The 15,214-nt window shown below is 48.3% G+C and overlaps 1 protein-coding gene across 1 annotated transcript in view; it reads left to right on the top strand.

Annotated features, from left to right (window-relative positions):
- Nucleotides 1-12,083, top strand: part of LOC149517989 (uncharacterized) — a 102,345-nt gene extending 90,262 nt beyond the window's left edge. The window contains exons 5-6 of the mRNA XM_089764323.1: nt 9,540-9,616; nt 10,725-12,083. Of these exons, the coding sequence (XP_089620449.1) occupies nt 9,540-9,616; nt 10,725-11,722 (1,075 nt within the window). The 3' untranslated portion in view covers nt 11,723-12,083. The remainder of the gene's footprint in view (nt 1-9,539; nt 9,617-10,724) is intronic.
- Nucleotides 12,084-15,214: the final 3,131 nt, after the last annotated feature.

Raw genomic sequence — 15,214 nt, 5'->3', positions numbered from 1 at the left:
AATCTCGTTGCCAGTCTTGCTACCACAACCCTCGATCCGGCTGGGGCTTAGACATGGAATGAACTCCGTATGCCTAAGCCAACCCATGAAATGAACGTACGGGTGCTCAATCAATTAGAAAGGTAAAATGTGTAAGCCAGGGATTGACTCGGCTCCCCCTGTTTGCTGCTGATCCTGTTATTGGTCCTGCTGCCGCAACCCTCAGTCGGGTCCGATCTTAGACTAGGAATGAACTCCGTATGCTTATGCCAACCAACGAAATGAGCGTGCGGGCATTCAGCTAGTTGGAGAGGTAGAATACGTAAGTTAGGGACCGGCCCGATACCCCCTGCGTGTGGTAGAACCTGCTACCACAACCCTCGGTCCGATCCGATCTTAGACTAGGAATGAACTCCATATGCCTAAGTCAACCCATGAAACAAGCGTGTGGGCGTTGAGCCAGTTGGAGAGGCATAATGCGGAAGCCAGGGATCAGCCCGATCGCCCTCTGCGTGCTGCCGGTCCTGCTGCCACAACCTTCAATCCAGCTGGGGCTTAGACATGGAATGAACTCCTTATGCCTAAGCCAACCCACGAAATGGGCGTATGGGCGCTCAGTCAGCTTAAGAGGCAGAATGGTAGATCAACACGATCCCCTTTACGTGCTGCCAATCCTACTGCCGTAACCCTCGGTCTGGTCTGATCTGAAACTGGGAATGAACTCCATATGCTTAGATAAGGAATGAACTCCGTATGCCTAAGCCAACCCACGAAACGAGCGTACGGGCATTCAGCCGGCAGGAGAGGCAGAATGCGCAAGCCGGGGACCGGTCGGGTCCCTCCCTGCGTGCTGTCGAACCTACTGCCATAACTTTGGAGAAGATTTTCTGACCGTTTGAAAAAAGTGTCCTCATTTCAGACACTTTAATGGCTAGTGGTAGCAAACCTATAAAATCTCAAATGCTCTTGAAGGGGGTGTGAGTTCTCAAGGTTTGATGAGGGATAGGGGGCCAATAAAAGGGCCAAGTACCAGCACCCATCGCACATCATGTGCGTACACCCCCCGGCCCCCCCAATCGTCGGAACCCCTAATGCCGCCGGTTAGGCTCTCCGACGATGCTTCGACGAAGGTGCCCTGAGCAAAAAAAATGCGGCACTAGCACATGCCCGAGCTCAGCATGTGCATCGTGGCTCAAAATCTTAGACTGGGTATGAACTTCGTATGCTTAGATATGGAATGAACTTCGTATGCCTAAGCTAACCCACGAAATGAGCAAGCAGGTGTTCAACCGTTCAGAGAGGCAGAATGCGCAACCCGGGGATCGGCCCAGTTCCCCCCTGTATGCTGTCGATCCTGCTACTACAACCCTCAATCCGGTCTGATCTTAGACTGGGAATGAACTCCGTATGCATAAGTCAACCCACAAAATGAGCATGCGGGCATTGAGCAGGCCGAAGATTGACCTAGTCCCACTCTGCATGCTGCCGGTCCTGCTGCCACAACCCTCGATCCGACTAGGGCTTAGACATGGAATGAACTCCCTATGCCTAAGCAAACCCACAAAATGGGCGTGCGGGTGCTCAGCCGATCGGAAAGGCAGAATGCGCAAGCCAAGGATCGGTCCGATCCCTCCTGTGTGTTGTCGATCCTGCTGCCGCAACCCTCGATCCGGTCTGATCTTAGACTGGGAATGAACTCTGTATGCTTAGGCTGGGGATGAACTCCGTATGCCTAAGTCCACCCACGAAACGAGCGTACAGGTGCTCAGCCGATCGGAGAGGCATAATGCGTAAGCCAGGGATCAGTCTGGTCCCCCTTTACATGCTGCCAATCCCGCTGTCGGTCCTGTTGCCATAACACTCGGTCCGGTTGGGGCTTAGACATGAAATGAACTCCATATGCCTAAGCCAACCCATGAAATGAGCGAAAGGGCGCTCAGTCAGCCGGAGAGGCAGAATGCGCAAGATGAGGATCGGCCCGATGCCCCCTTGCGTGCTTCTGATCCTGCTGCAGGTCCTGCTGCCGTAACCCTCGGTCCGATCCGATCTTAGATTGGGAATGAACTCCGTATGCTTGGACATGGAATGAACTCCATATGCCTAAGCCAACCCACAAAACGAGCGTGCAGGTACTCAATCGACCGGAGAGGCAGAATGCGCAAGTCGGGGATCGACCCAATCCCCCCTGCTTGCTGTCGATCCTTCTGCTGCAACCCTCGGTCTGGTCCGATCTTAGACTGTGAATGAACTTCGTATGCATAAGTCATCCCACAAAACGAGTGTGCGGGCGTTGAACCGACCGAAGAGGCATAATCCGCAAGTCGGGGATCAGCCCGATCCCCCTCTTTATGCTGTCGGTCCCACTACCACAACCCTCGATCGAGCTGGGCCTTAGACATTGAATGAACTCCCTGTGCTTAAGCCAACCCACGAAACAAGCGTGCGGGTGCTCAACCGACTAGAGAGGCAGAATGCGCAAGTCAGGGATCGACTCGATCCTTCCTACGTGCTGCCGATCTTGCTACCGCAACCCTTGGTTCGGTCCGATCTTAGACTGGGAATGAACTTTGTATGCTTAGACTGAGGATGAACTCCGTATGCCTAAGTCAACCCATGAAACGAGCATGCGGGCATTCAGCCGACCAGAGAGGCAGGATGTGCAAGCCGAGGATTGAACGGGTGGTAAGTGGGTTCAAGCACATCTTCATATTTCTATCATGCCAATGGAATTTTTATGGCTTGTAAATTCATACAATGGTCCCCTAAGCCTTCGTGTGAAGTTTCGTGGCAAGACGACCCGTTTTCTATTCTTCACGATTTTCAAAACTTTCTGTGGATTGGGATTTTTTAAAATTTTTTTAGAAATATTTTTGTCCCCAAATTTGGTAGAGGTGATCCTTGTATTTTTGTTGGCAAGCACAAAAAAATTCAGCTAAAAACTCGAAGTGGAGAAGATTTTGTAACCGTTTGAAAAAAGTGTCCCCATTTCAGACACTTTGATGGCTACTGGCAGTAAACCTATAAAATCTCAAATGCTCTTTAAGGGGGTGTGAGTTCTTGAGGTTTGAAGAGGGATAGGGGGCCACTATAAAGGCCAAGTACCAGCACCCATCGTACATCATGTTCGTGCACCCCCCGACGTCCCCAATCATCAAAACCCCAATGTTGTCGGTTAGGCTATCCGGTGATGCCCCAGCGATGCTCTGGCGATGGTGCCCCGAGCGAAAAAAATGTGGCACCAGTACATGCCCAAGCCCAGCATGTGCATCGTGGCTCAAAATCTTAGACTAGGATTGAACTCCGTATGCTTAGACATGGAATGAACCCCGTATGCCTAAGCCAACCCACGAAATGAGCGTGCGGGCGCTCAGCCGGCCTGAGAGGCAGAATGCAAAGCCGGGGACCAACCCGATCACCCTTTGCATGCTGTCGATCCCGCTATGTGCTGTCAATCCCACTACCACAACCCTCGGTCTGGCTAGGACTTAGACATGGAAAGAACTCCCTATGCCTAAGCCAACCCACGAAACGGGCACGAAACAAGCGTGCGGACGCTCAGCCGGCCGGAGAGGCAGAATGCGCAAGCCGAGGATCAGCTCGATCCCACCTACGTGCTATTGATCCTGCTGCCGTAACCCTCGATCTGGTCTGATCTTAGACTGGGAATGAACTCCGTATGCTTAGACGGGGGATGAACTCCATATGCCTGAGTCAACCCACGAAACGAGCGTGCGGGCGCTCAGCCGACCAGAGAGGCAGGATGCGCAAGCCGGGGATCGAACGGGTGGTAGGTGGGTTTAAGCACATCTTCATATTTCTGCCATGCCAATGCCATTTTTATGGCTTGTAAATTCATACAACGGCCCCCTAAGCCTTCATGTGAACTTTCGTGGTAAGACGACCCGTTTTCTATTTTTCATGATTTTTAAAACTTTTTACGATTCGGGATTTTTAAAAATTTTTTTAGAAAGAGTTTTGTCCCCAAATTTGGTAGAGGTAATCCTTGTATTTTTGTTGGCATGCAGAAAAATATTCAGCTAAAAACTCGAAGTGGAGAAGATTTTGTGACCGTTTGAAAAAGTGTCCCCATTCTAGACACTTTAATGGCTACTGGCAGCAAACCTATAAAATCTCAAATGCTCTTTAAGGGGGTGTGAGTTCTTGAGGTTTAATGAGAGATAGGAGGCCAATGTAAGGGCCAAGTGCAAGCACCCATTGAACATCATGTGCGCAGATCCCCCGGCCCCCCAATCGTCAGAACCCCCAATGCCGTCGATTAGGCTCTCCGGCGATGCTCCGGCGATGCTCTGGCAATGGTACCCCAGGCGAAAAAAATGCGGCACCAGCATATGCCCAAGCCCAACATGTGCAGCGTGGCTCAAAATCTTAGACTGGGAATGAACTCCGTATGCTTAGACATGGAATGAACTCCGTATGACTAAGCCAACCCACGAAACGAGCGTGCGGGCGCTCAGCCGACCGAAGAGGTAGAATGCACAAGCCGAGGATCGACCCAGTCCCCCCTACGTGCTGTTGATCCTGCTGCTGTACCCCTCGATCTGGTCTGATCTTAGACTAGGAATGAACTCCGTATGCATAAGTCAACCCATTAAACGAGCGTGCGGGCACTGAGCTGGCCGAATAGGCATAATGCTCAAGCCGGGGATCAACTCGGTCCCCCTTTGCATGCTGCCAGGCCCACTGCCACAACCCTCGATCTGATTGAAACTTAGACATGGAATGAACTCCCTATGCCTAAGCCAACCCATGAAACGGGCATGCGGGTGCTCAACCGACTGAAGAGGTAGAATGCGCAAGCTAGGGATTGGCTCGGTCCCCCCTACGTGCTGCCGATCCTGCTGCCGCAACCCTCGGTCTGATCCGATCTTAGATTGAGAATGAACTCCGTATGCTTAAACTGGGGATGAACTCTATATGCCTAAGTCAACCCACGAAACGAGCGTGCGGGTGCTCAGCCGACCAGAGAGGCAGGATGCGCAAGCTGGGGATCGAACGGGTGGTAGGTGGGTTTAAGCACATCTTCAAATTTTTGCCATACCAATGCCATTTCTATGACTTGTAAATTCAGACAATGGTCCCCTAAGCCTTCATGTGAAGTTTCGTGGCAAGACGACCCGTTTTCTATTTTTCACGATTTTCAAAAATTTTTACGGTTCAGGATTTTTTAAAATTTTTTTAGAAAGAGTTTTGTCCCCAAATTTGGTGGAGGTGATCCTTGTATTTTTTTTGGCATGCGTAAAAAAATTCAGCTAAAAATTCGAAGTTGAGAAGATTTTGTGACCGTTTGAAAAAAATATCCCCATTTCAGACACTTTAATGGCTACTGGCAGCAAACCTATAAAATCTCAAATGCTCTTTAAGGGGGTGTGAGTTCTCGAGGTTTGATGAGGGATAGGGGGCCAATATAAGGGCCAAGTACCAGCACCCATCGCACATCATGTGTGCACACCCCCTGGCCCCCCAATCATCGGAACCCCCAATGCCGTCGATTAGGCTCTCCGGTGATGCTCTGGCAATGCTTCGGTGATGGTGCCCCGGGAGAAAAAAATGTGGCACCAGCACATGCCTAAGCCCAGCATGTGCACCGTGGCTCAAAATCTTAGACTGGGATGAACTCCGTATGCTTAGACATGGAATGAACTCTGTATGCCTAAGCCAACCCATGAAATGAGCGTGCGGGCGCTCAGTCGACCAGAGAGGCAGAATGCACAAGTCGGGGATCGACTCGGCCCCCCTGCGTGTTGTCGATCCTACTGCCGCAACCCTCAGTCTAGTCTTATCTTCGACTGGGAATGAACTCCATATGCTTAGACTGGGGATGAACTCTGTATGCCTAAGTCAACCCACGAAACGGGCGTGCTGGCGCTCAGCTGACCAGATAGGCAGGATGCGTAAGCCGGAGATCGAATGGCTGGTAGGTGGGTTCAAGTGTCATGCCCTGGGCAAGCACGCCAAGCACATCAAGCACACCAGCAGGTGAGCCAGAAGTTAAGGCCCGCAAACCAGGCACGCTGGCGGGTATCTATGCGTAAGGCCTAGCAAACGAGTTCAGAACACCCGCCCGACTTGTAGCCTAGCCCGTGAAATGAAGGCCTGGCATACAAGCTGCCCGCACCATATCCAGAAGGGCCCAAGGTGCTGGACATGCAAGGGAAGCTTCTGGAAGCAGGCAGGATCAGCAGGAGCATCCTGGCAAATTTGGTTGACCCTAAAAATCAAGAGTTAGCATCCTGATTGATTGTAATCCCATGATTTTAACCTTTATTCTAGGGATATTACCATTAAGTTGTAGCTGGAGCCTCAACTATTAATAAAGGGCTGCTCCACCCTCATTTGTACACCATCAAACACTTCTGTTTCAGTGAATACAAGAGCATTTCCAGAATTCTATCTTGTTCATCCTATTTCTCTTTAACTTGCATAATCAGCCCTTCCCGTTGTTCTAGTGCCCGCACGCTTGTGTTTTAGGCTGACTTAGGCACAAAAGAGGAGATTCCAAGCCTAAGGCCGCACGGATTCTGAGTCTAAGGTTAGAGCCCGTGACAGTTGGTATCAGAGCAAGTTTGATTCTATGTGTTTGTGTTGTGCAGGTTAGATCGTGATTAAGGAGATGGCATCCCAAAGCGACATTGCTAGCCAACAACTAGAGGCCCAAGAGTATGGGAGTGGAAGAGGCAAGAAAGCCGGTTCTAAAGATATCTGGTCTACCATGGATGGTAGGCTGGCCAAGGTGGAGGTGACCATGGGTGACATGGGGGAGAAGCTTGAGGAGGTAGAGACTCATATTGCATCGCTATACTCCATGAGGGAGGAGATCCAAAGTGAGCTGGAAGCTGCTCTCAACAAAGGCATGGACGTGATCACCCAGAAGAATAAGGCCTTGGAGGCTGAAGTGCTAACCTTACGCGATGGCATGGAGGCCATGTGCCAGCGGATGGAAGAGCTTACCGGTGAGCTCGTTGCTTGCAAGACTGCCATTGGGAATGGCATGTTTGCTGGAGTGTCCAAGTTCAGATTGGATGTCCCCAAGCCTAAGGAGTTCAAGGGGACTAGGGCGGCTAAGAAAGTAGACAACTACCTTTAGGGTATGGAGCAGTACTTCTAGGCCATGGACATGCAAGACAAGACGATAAAGGTAAGCACTGCTGCTATGTATCTCACTGATGTAGCCTTATTGTGGTGGAGGCGCAGGTGTGATGATGTCAGGCGTGGGAGCACCAAGATTGGAACCTGGGCAGAGTTCCAAAAGAAGTTCGGAGAACAATTTTACCCGGAGTATGTCGATGATGAGGCATGGGCAAAGTTACGCAGGCTGAGCCAGCAAGGGGACATAAGGGAGTATGTCCAGAAATTCTCTAAACTGATGCTATAGATCTCGGATCTAGGTAAGAAGGATGCCTTATTTGCTTTCATGGATGGGTTGAAGCCGTGGGTGAATCATGAGCTACAAAGGAGGAGAGTTCATGACTTGGCTAAAGCCATGACTACTGTTGAGGCCTTAATAGAGTTCAAGCCTCTAAACAAGTTCGAGTCTTCCAAACCCAAGGGTAAGGGTAGGTACGATAGGGACCGAAAGAAGCAGTCCAAGAGGAAGGATCATGATCGGGAGTCCAAAGATGGGGACCGAGACCGTTCAACCAAAGATGGTGAGAGAAAGCCACCAGCAGGCAAGTGGAAAGCAAAGGGGGACCGAAAGCCACTAGCATGCTACCTATGTGGAAAGAGCCACATAGCATGCAATTGCTCACAGAAGGGCAAGCTGGCTGCTGTAGGCAAGGAGTCTGACGAGGAGCCATAGTCAGGGGCAGCAAAGCTTGGGTCATGGTACTCAATGCTATCTAAAGTAAGGGGAGTTGCAAGCCAAAGGGCTTGATGTTTGCGGATCTGATGGTTACGGGTCAGAAGGTGAGCGTACTAGTGGACACAGGTGCCTCACATCTTTTTATTTTAGGTGATGGAGCCTAAAAGCTTAGACTAAAGGTGCAGAAAGGGACTGGTACCATTAAAACGGTGAACTCCAAAGAGGTTCCAGCCATTGGAGTAGCACGGGGAGTGGAGTTGCAGCTTGGAAACTGGAAAGGCAAGGAGACCATTAAGGTAATACCCCTTGACGACTATGAGTTTGTGATTGGGTTGGATTTCCTTGTTCGGATTAATGCCCTCCTTGTGCCTTTTGTCGATTGTGTTTACATCTTGGACGCATGGTGCCAATGCCTAGTGCCATTGAGGAGAGGGTCTGGAGTTGGGTCACGGGTGGTGTCAGCCATCCAATTTGCCAAGGCGATAAGCAGACAAGAAGACACCTTTTTGGCAACCTTGAAATATGATAAGCCAAGGGAGAAAGAGATCGAGTCACCCTTAGAGGTGCTAAAGGTGCTGAAGACCTTTAGTGATGTGATACCCGCAAAGCTACTTAGCAAGCTACCACCTAAGAGAGAGGTGGACTAGAAGATCGAGCTGGTGTCCGAGGCCAAGCCACCAGCCAGAGCCCCTTACCAAATGTCTCCACCAGAGTTGGAGGAGTTAAGGAAGTAGCTCAAGGAGTTAGTTGATGCTGGCTTCATTGGGCCATCGAAGGCACCCTATGGTGCACCGGTTCTATTCCAGCAAAAGCATGATGGGTCATTGAGACTGTGCATAGACTACTGGGCTTTGAACAAGCTGACCATCAAGAAAAGTACCCCATCCCACTCATTGTGGACTTGTTCGATCAACTTAGGAGCACAAGGTGGTTCACCAAGCTGGATTTGAGGTCAGGCTACTATCAAGTCAAGATCGTGGAGGGAGATGAGCCAAAGACAGCATGTGTCACTCGGTATGGTTCGTATGAGTTCTTGGTGATGCCTTTCAGACTCATGAATGCCCTAGCAACATTCTACACCCTTATGAACAAGGTACTTTAGTCATTCCTTGATCGGTTGTTGTGGTTTATTTAGATGACATTGTGATCTATAGCCAGACTTTAAGAGAGCATGTAGACCACTTGAGATAGGTGTTCGAGGTGTTACGGGTGCATAAGCTATTTGTCAAGAGGGAGAAGTGCTCATTCGCCCAGTAGGAGATCCCGTTCCTTGGCCACATAGTGGGAGGTGGCAGGATACGCATGGATGAAGGCAAGATACATGCCATCCTGGAGTGGCAACCGCCAGCCAAGGTCACTGAGTTGAGATCGTTCCTTAGGCTGGTTAACTACTTTAGGCGCTTCATCAAAGGTCACTCAGAGATAGCCACGCCATTGATCGACTTGCTCAAGAAAGGGAGAGCATGGGAGTGGAGCGTAGGGTGCCAGGAAGCCTTTGACAGGTTGAAGTGGGCTATGACCGAGGAGCCAGTCTTGGCCTTGCCAGACCATGCCAAGCCGTATGAGGTACATACGGATGCATCAGACTTTGCCATAGGGGGCGTGTTGATGCAGGAGGGACGTCCAGTCACGTTCGAGAGCAGGAAGTTGAACAAGACTGAATGCAGGTACACAGTCCAAGGGAAGGAGATGACTGCAGTGGTGCACTACTTGTGCACTTGGCACCATTACCTGTTAGGGTCGAGGTTCGTGGTGAAGACAACCAATGTGGCGACCAGCTACTTCCAGATGCAGAAGAAGCTGTCACCCAAACAGGTGAGATGGCAAGATTTTCTTGTAGAATTTGATTTCCAGATGGAGTACAAGCCAGGACAGGCGAACCTAGTGGCAGACACCTTGAGCAAAAAGGCTAACCTTGCTGCCATTAGCCAACCAGAGGGGTCACTGGTGCCATACATCAAGGAGGGACTTGCGCATGATCCTACAGCCAAGGCTTTGATGGAGTGCACCCAGTAAGGTAAGACTAGGCAATTTTGGTTGCAGGATGGCTTATTGTACACTAGAGGCAATAGACTATTTGTGCCGTAGCACGGGAAGCTCCGCAAGGAAGTTTTACAAGAATGCCATGATGCAAGGTGGGCTGGACACCCCGGAGTGAGTCGCACCTTAGTGCTAATCGAGGATCGATACTACTAGCCGCACATAAGGGACGATGTAGAGGCCTATGGGAAGACTTGTCTTGTGTGCCAACAGGACAAAATGGAGCTCAAGAAACCAGACGGTCTCTTGGAGCCATTGCCAGTGCCAGAGCGACCATGGGAGAGTGTTTCTCTGGACTTTATAGTCGGTCTACCCAAAGCAGAAGGGTTTGGAAGCATCATGGTAGTGGTGGACAAGTTTTCCAAGTATGGAATTTTCATTCCAGCAACCAAGGAGTGCCCAGCCGAGGAGGTAGCTCGATTGTTCCTGAAGAACATGGTTAAGTACTAGGGAGTGCCGAGGACCATTGTTAGTGATCGAGACGGGTGTTTCATGGGCAGGTTCTGGACTGAGTTGTTCAAGTTGTTGGGGTCAGACTTAAACTTTTCCACCAGCATGCATCTGCAGACCGATGGGCAGACAGAATGAGTGAATGGACTATTGGAGGTCTACCTCAGGCACTATGTGAGTGCCACACAAAGGGACTGGCCAAAGCTGCTAGATATTGCACAGTTTTCCTACAACTTGCAAAGGAGTGAGGCAACGAACCAGAGCCCATTTGAAGTTGTGACAGGGCAACAACCACTAACACCCGGTTCGATTGCTGCAGGTTATACAGGGCCAAATCCAGCAGCATACAAGTTTGCCAAGGCATGGCAGGAGCAAACTGACTTGGTCAGAGTTTGTCTACACAAGGCGGCTAAGAGGTCGAAGAAGTGAGCAGACCAAAAGAGGCAGGATTTCAGTGGCATCCCAGTGGGTCTACACAACCCAGCTTTTGTTAGTCCTCTCAGTGGCATCATTCGAAATTTCACAAGTTTGAAGAGGCTGGTTTTGACTGGAAATGGAATTTATGGGAGTATCCCAGATGGGATTGGTGATTTGGTTAACGTTGAAGAGATTACACTATCAAGAAACAAGCTTAGTGGACAGGTTTCCGTTAATTTTTCTAAGTTGAAAAAACTAAAAGTTTTGGACTTAAGTGGAAACGATGTTGATGGAAATGTCCCTTGTTCAGTTGGTAATCTCACTCAGCTTTTGAAGCTAGACTTGAGTTCAAATTCTGGTAAAATCCCAGAAAGCTTGAGTAACTTACAGGGTTTGGAGTTCTTGGATTTGAGTTTTAGCCGTTTCGATAACTTTGGGATTCCTTTGTTTTTTGCTGAAATGCCCAGATTGAAGGAGGTGTATTTGAGTGGAAATTTACTAGGAGGGGAGATACCAGAAATATGGGAAAAGCTAGGGGGTATTCTAGGGATAGGATTTTTTGGTATGGGATTGGTTGGGGAAATTCCAGCTTCCATGGGGGTGCATTTGACAAACTTGTGTTATTTAGTACTCGATAATAACAATCTTAAAGGGAAAGTGCCTGAGGAGTTTGGGTTCTTGGAATTTGTAAGTGAAATCAATTTGGAAAACAATAATCTGAGTGGAAGAGTTCCTTTCTCTGCTAAATTTACTGCTAAGGTTGGTGAAAAGTTAAGGTTAAAAGGTAATCCAGAACTGTGCGTTGATGAGAAATTGAGCCATGGTAAAAGCATTCACGGCAGCTTTGGAGAATTAAAGAAATGCAGCAAGCCAGACATTCCCAATCCTGCCCTCTTCATTGGTGGTTCTTATTCTGGTCTGTTATCATCTTCTTTTCATGTTTTGTTTCTGTTTTGGGGGTTTTTGTGGTTTTGTTTTGATTGTTTATCATCAAAGAGCAAGGAAAAATACTGATAGATCTTACAGAAACAAGTTAATACTGACTCGTTAATAGGAATTTTTGGGCGTTTGTTGGCACTGTACTGCAGTGGTTAAAATGATGTAATTACTTTTGTTTTTCTGTTTGGTTTTGGTCAATGAATCAATGACAAGTAGTTATATTATTGTTTTGTTGCTAATTATCCACTTCACCAGCATTTTTTTTAAACAAAAAACAATTCGTATATGGAGATGCTCCTATTGTGGTAACTGATAGTCTGATAGAAATGAGTCAGGATATATATACTACAGTGAGTCAGGATATATATACTACTGATGAGTAGAAGTATCTATTTTGTGCAAAGTGAAAATGACCACCTTTTACCCTTTTGGTTTCAAATATTCATCAATTTTCCATTTTATTTTAGACAGGAAATTGTTTAACTATGGATCAGCTTGCCTATTTATTTGATTTTTATGGAAAAAAATAAATTTTTTGGCATTTTGCCAACTAGTTTTTAGTGTTAGATTTGCTTCAATCCTTCAGCTAACCCTTCTCTTCAATTTAGTTTTAGTTTTGAGGGAAAGTAGATATTATCAGGAGCAACCTAGTTTCATTTTTCTTGTGATGCAACGCAAGCAGGAATAAAGTAGTAAGCTAACCAAATTCTGGCTCAGCCATTAAGACATACTTAGAGAAAGCATCGATATTTGTGTCATGACTTGATGCAACTCTCGAGAAAAAGCTGTTGTTTAAGAGCATTAATCATGATTCATGAAGGCTCAGCACAATATAAAAATTACGGAGTAATTGATGCATGCACCATAAAAAAAATTAATATTTCGCAATGAAACTTTTCCTTCATTGAAAACTAAATCACAGAATCAGTTCCAAGTTTCAACAATTAATTCCAATGGATCTTTTATCATACAAGGTTTCCCTGAGGTGGGAAAAGAAACAAAAAAAAAGTATGCAACTCTTCTTGGTTTCCACTAAAGCAAAAGAGTCTAGCTAGTAGTGCCAATGTTTACCAACCAAAAACAATAATTTTCTCAGGTACCTTCCCTTTCTTCAAAACCTGAAGCATTACTACATCGTTCCTCTAGGGCGCCAGATACAGACCCTGACTCGGATCCAGTATCGAAGTCCTGGGTTCTGTGCCGCCTGGAGGATCCGTCAACAGAGGAGTCTTTGGACTTTTTCCGCCGACCACTTTTCTTTGGGAGGCTAGGGAGGTCTTGTGAGGTTGAGTCAGTTGCTTGGTTTGGATCCTTGGGTTTTCTATCCTTGGAAGAAGTAGTTCCAGGTTGGAGATTTGGTGTTGGTGAAGCTGCATCCCATTGTGTGCCATAGGGGCCTGCACAAACACCTAGTCCAGAGGTATGAAAGACCTTTTCGAGTAGTCAAGAGGGTAGGCAAGGTTGCCTACAAGCTGGATATGCCACCCAAGCTGAGGGTACACCCGATGTTCCATGTGAGCATGCTCAAACCGTTCCATGAGGATGAGGGAGATCCAGGACGGGCAGAGTCAAAGCATGCACCATTGAGAGCAAGGGCCTCATATGAGAAGGAGGTCCACAGCATTATAGCTAACCTGAAGGTGAGACAGAAGAATTATCAACCAAGACAAAAGTACTTGGTGCACTGGAAGGGACTTCCAGACAATGAAGCGAGCTGGGAACCAGCAGATGACTTATGGTAGTTCGAGGACCAGATCAGGCAGTACCATGTGGAAAACGCAACAAGGGCATTGTACAATCAAGTGAGGGAGAATGTCATGCCCTGGGTGGGCACGCCAGGCACATCAGGCGCACCAGCAGGCGAGCCAGAAGTTAAGGCCTGCAGACCAGGCATGCTGGTGGGTATCTGTGCACAAAGCCTAGCAAACGAGTTCAGAATGCCCACCTGACTTGTAGGCCAGCCCGTGAGACTAAGGCTTGGCATACAAGCTGCCCGCACCACATCCAGAAGGGCCTAAGGTGTTGGACATGCAAGGGAAGCTTTTGGAAGCAGGCAGACCAGCAGGAGCATTCTGGCAGATTTGGTTAACCCTAAAAATCAGGAGTTAGCATCCTGATTGATTGTAATCCCATGATTTTAGCCTTTATTCTAGGGATATTGCCATTAAGTTGTAGCTGGAGCCTTAACTATAAATAGAGGGCTGCTCCACCCTCATTTGTACACCATCAAACACTTCTGTTTCAGGGAATACAAGAGCATTTCCAGAATTCTGTCTTGTTCATCCTGTTTCTCTTTAACTTGTGTAATCAGCCCTTCCCATTGTTCTAGTGCCCGCACGCTTGTGTTTTAGGTTGACTTAGGTACAAAGGACGAGATTCCAAGCCTAAGGTCGCACGGATTCTGAGTCTAAGGTTGGAGCCCATGACACAAGCACATGTTCATATTTCTGCCCTGCCAATGCCATTTTTATGGCTTGTAAATTCATACAATGGTCCCCTAAGGCTTCAAGTGAAGTTTCATGGCAAGACGACCCGTTTTCTATTTTTCATGATTTTCGAAACTTTTTGCGGTTTGGGATTTTTTAAAATTTTTTTAGAAAGAGTTTTGTTCCCAAATTTGGTAGAGGTGATCCTTGTATTTTCGTTGGCATGCACAAAAAAATTCAGCTAAAAACTCAAAGTGGAGAAGACTTTGTGACCATTTGAAAAAAGTGTCCCCACTTCAGACACTTTAATGGCTACTGGCAGCAAACCTATAAAATCTCAAATGCTCTTTAAGGGGGTGTGAGTTCTCGAGGTTTGATGAGGGATAGGGGACCAATATAAAGGCCAAGTACCAGCACCCATCGCACATCATGTGCGCACACCCCCGGCCTCCCAATCGTCAGAACCCCTAATGTCGTCAGTTAGGCTCTCCGACGACGCTCCGACGATGGTGCCCCGGGCGAAAAAAATATGGCACCAGCACATGCCCGAGCCCAGCATGTGCACCATGGCTCAAAATCTTAGACTAGGAATGAACTCTGTATGCTTAGACATAGAATGAACTCCGTATGCCTAAGCCAACCCATGAAACGAGCGTGCGGGCGCTCGACCGATTGAAGAGGTAAAATGCGCAAGCTGGGGATCGACCCGGTCCCCCCAGCGTACCGTCGATCCTGCTACCACAACCCTTGATTTGATCCGATCTTAGACTAGGAATGAACTCCGTATGCAAAAGTCAACCCATGAAACAAGCGTGCGGGCGTTGAGCCGACCGAAGAGGCATAATGTGCAAGCCGGGGATCGGCCTGATCCCCCTCTGTGTGCTGCCGGTCTTGTTGCCACAACCCTCGATCCGATTGGGGCTTAGACATGGAATGAACTCCCATTGTCGAAGCCAACCCATAAAACGGCCGTGCGGACGCTTAGCCTGTCGGAGAGGCAGAATGCGCAAGTCGGGGATTGGCCTGGGCCCCTTACATGCTGTCGATCCTGCTGCCACAACCCTCGGTCCAGCTGGGGCTTAGACATGGAATGAACTCCAGAAGCCTAAGCCAACCCACAAAACGAGCGTACGGGCGCTCA

This window comes from Durio zibethinus, chromosome 7 (assembly GCF_047325235.1).
Source record: "Durio zibethinus cultivar Kanyao isolate XHJ-2024 chromosome 7, ASM4732523v1, whole genome shotgun sequence".
Classification (NCBI taxonomy): Eukaryota; Viridiplantae; Streptophyta; class Magnoliopsida; order Malvales; family Malvaceae; genus Durio; species Durio zibethinus.
This window is presented reverse-complemented; position numbering and strand designations above follow the sequence as displayed.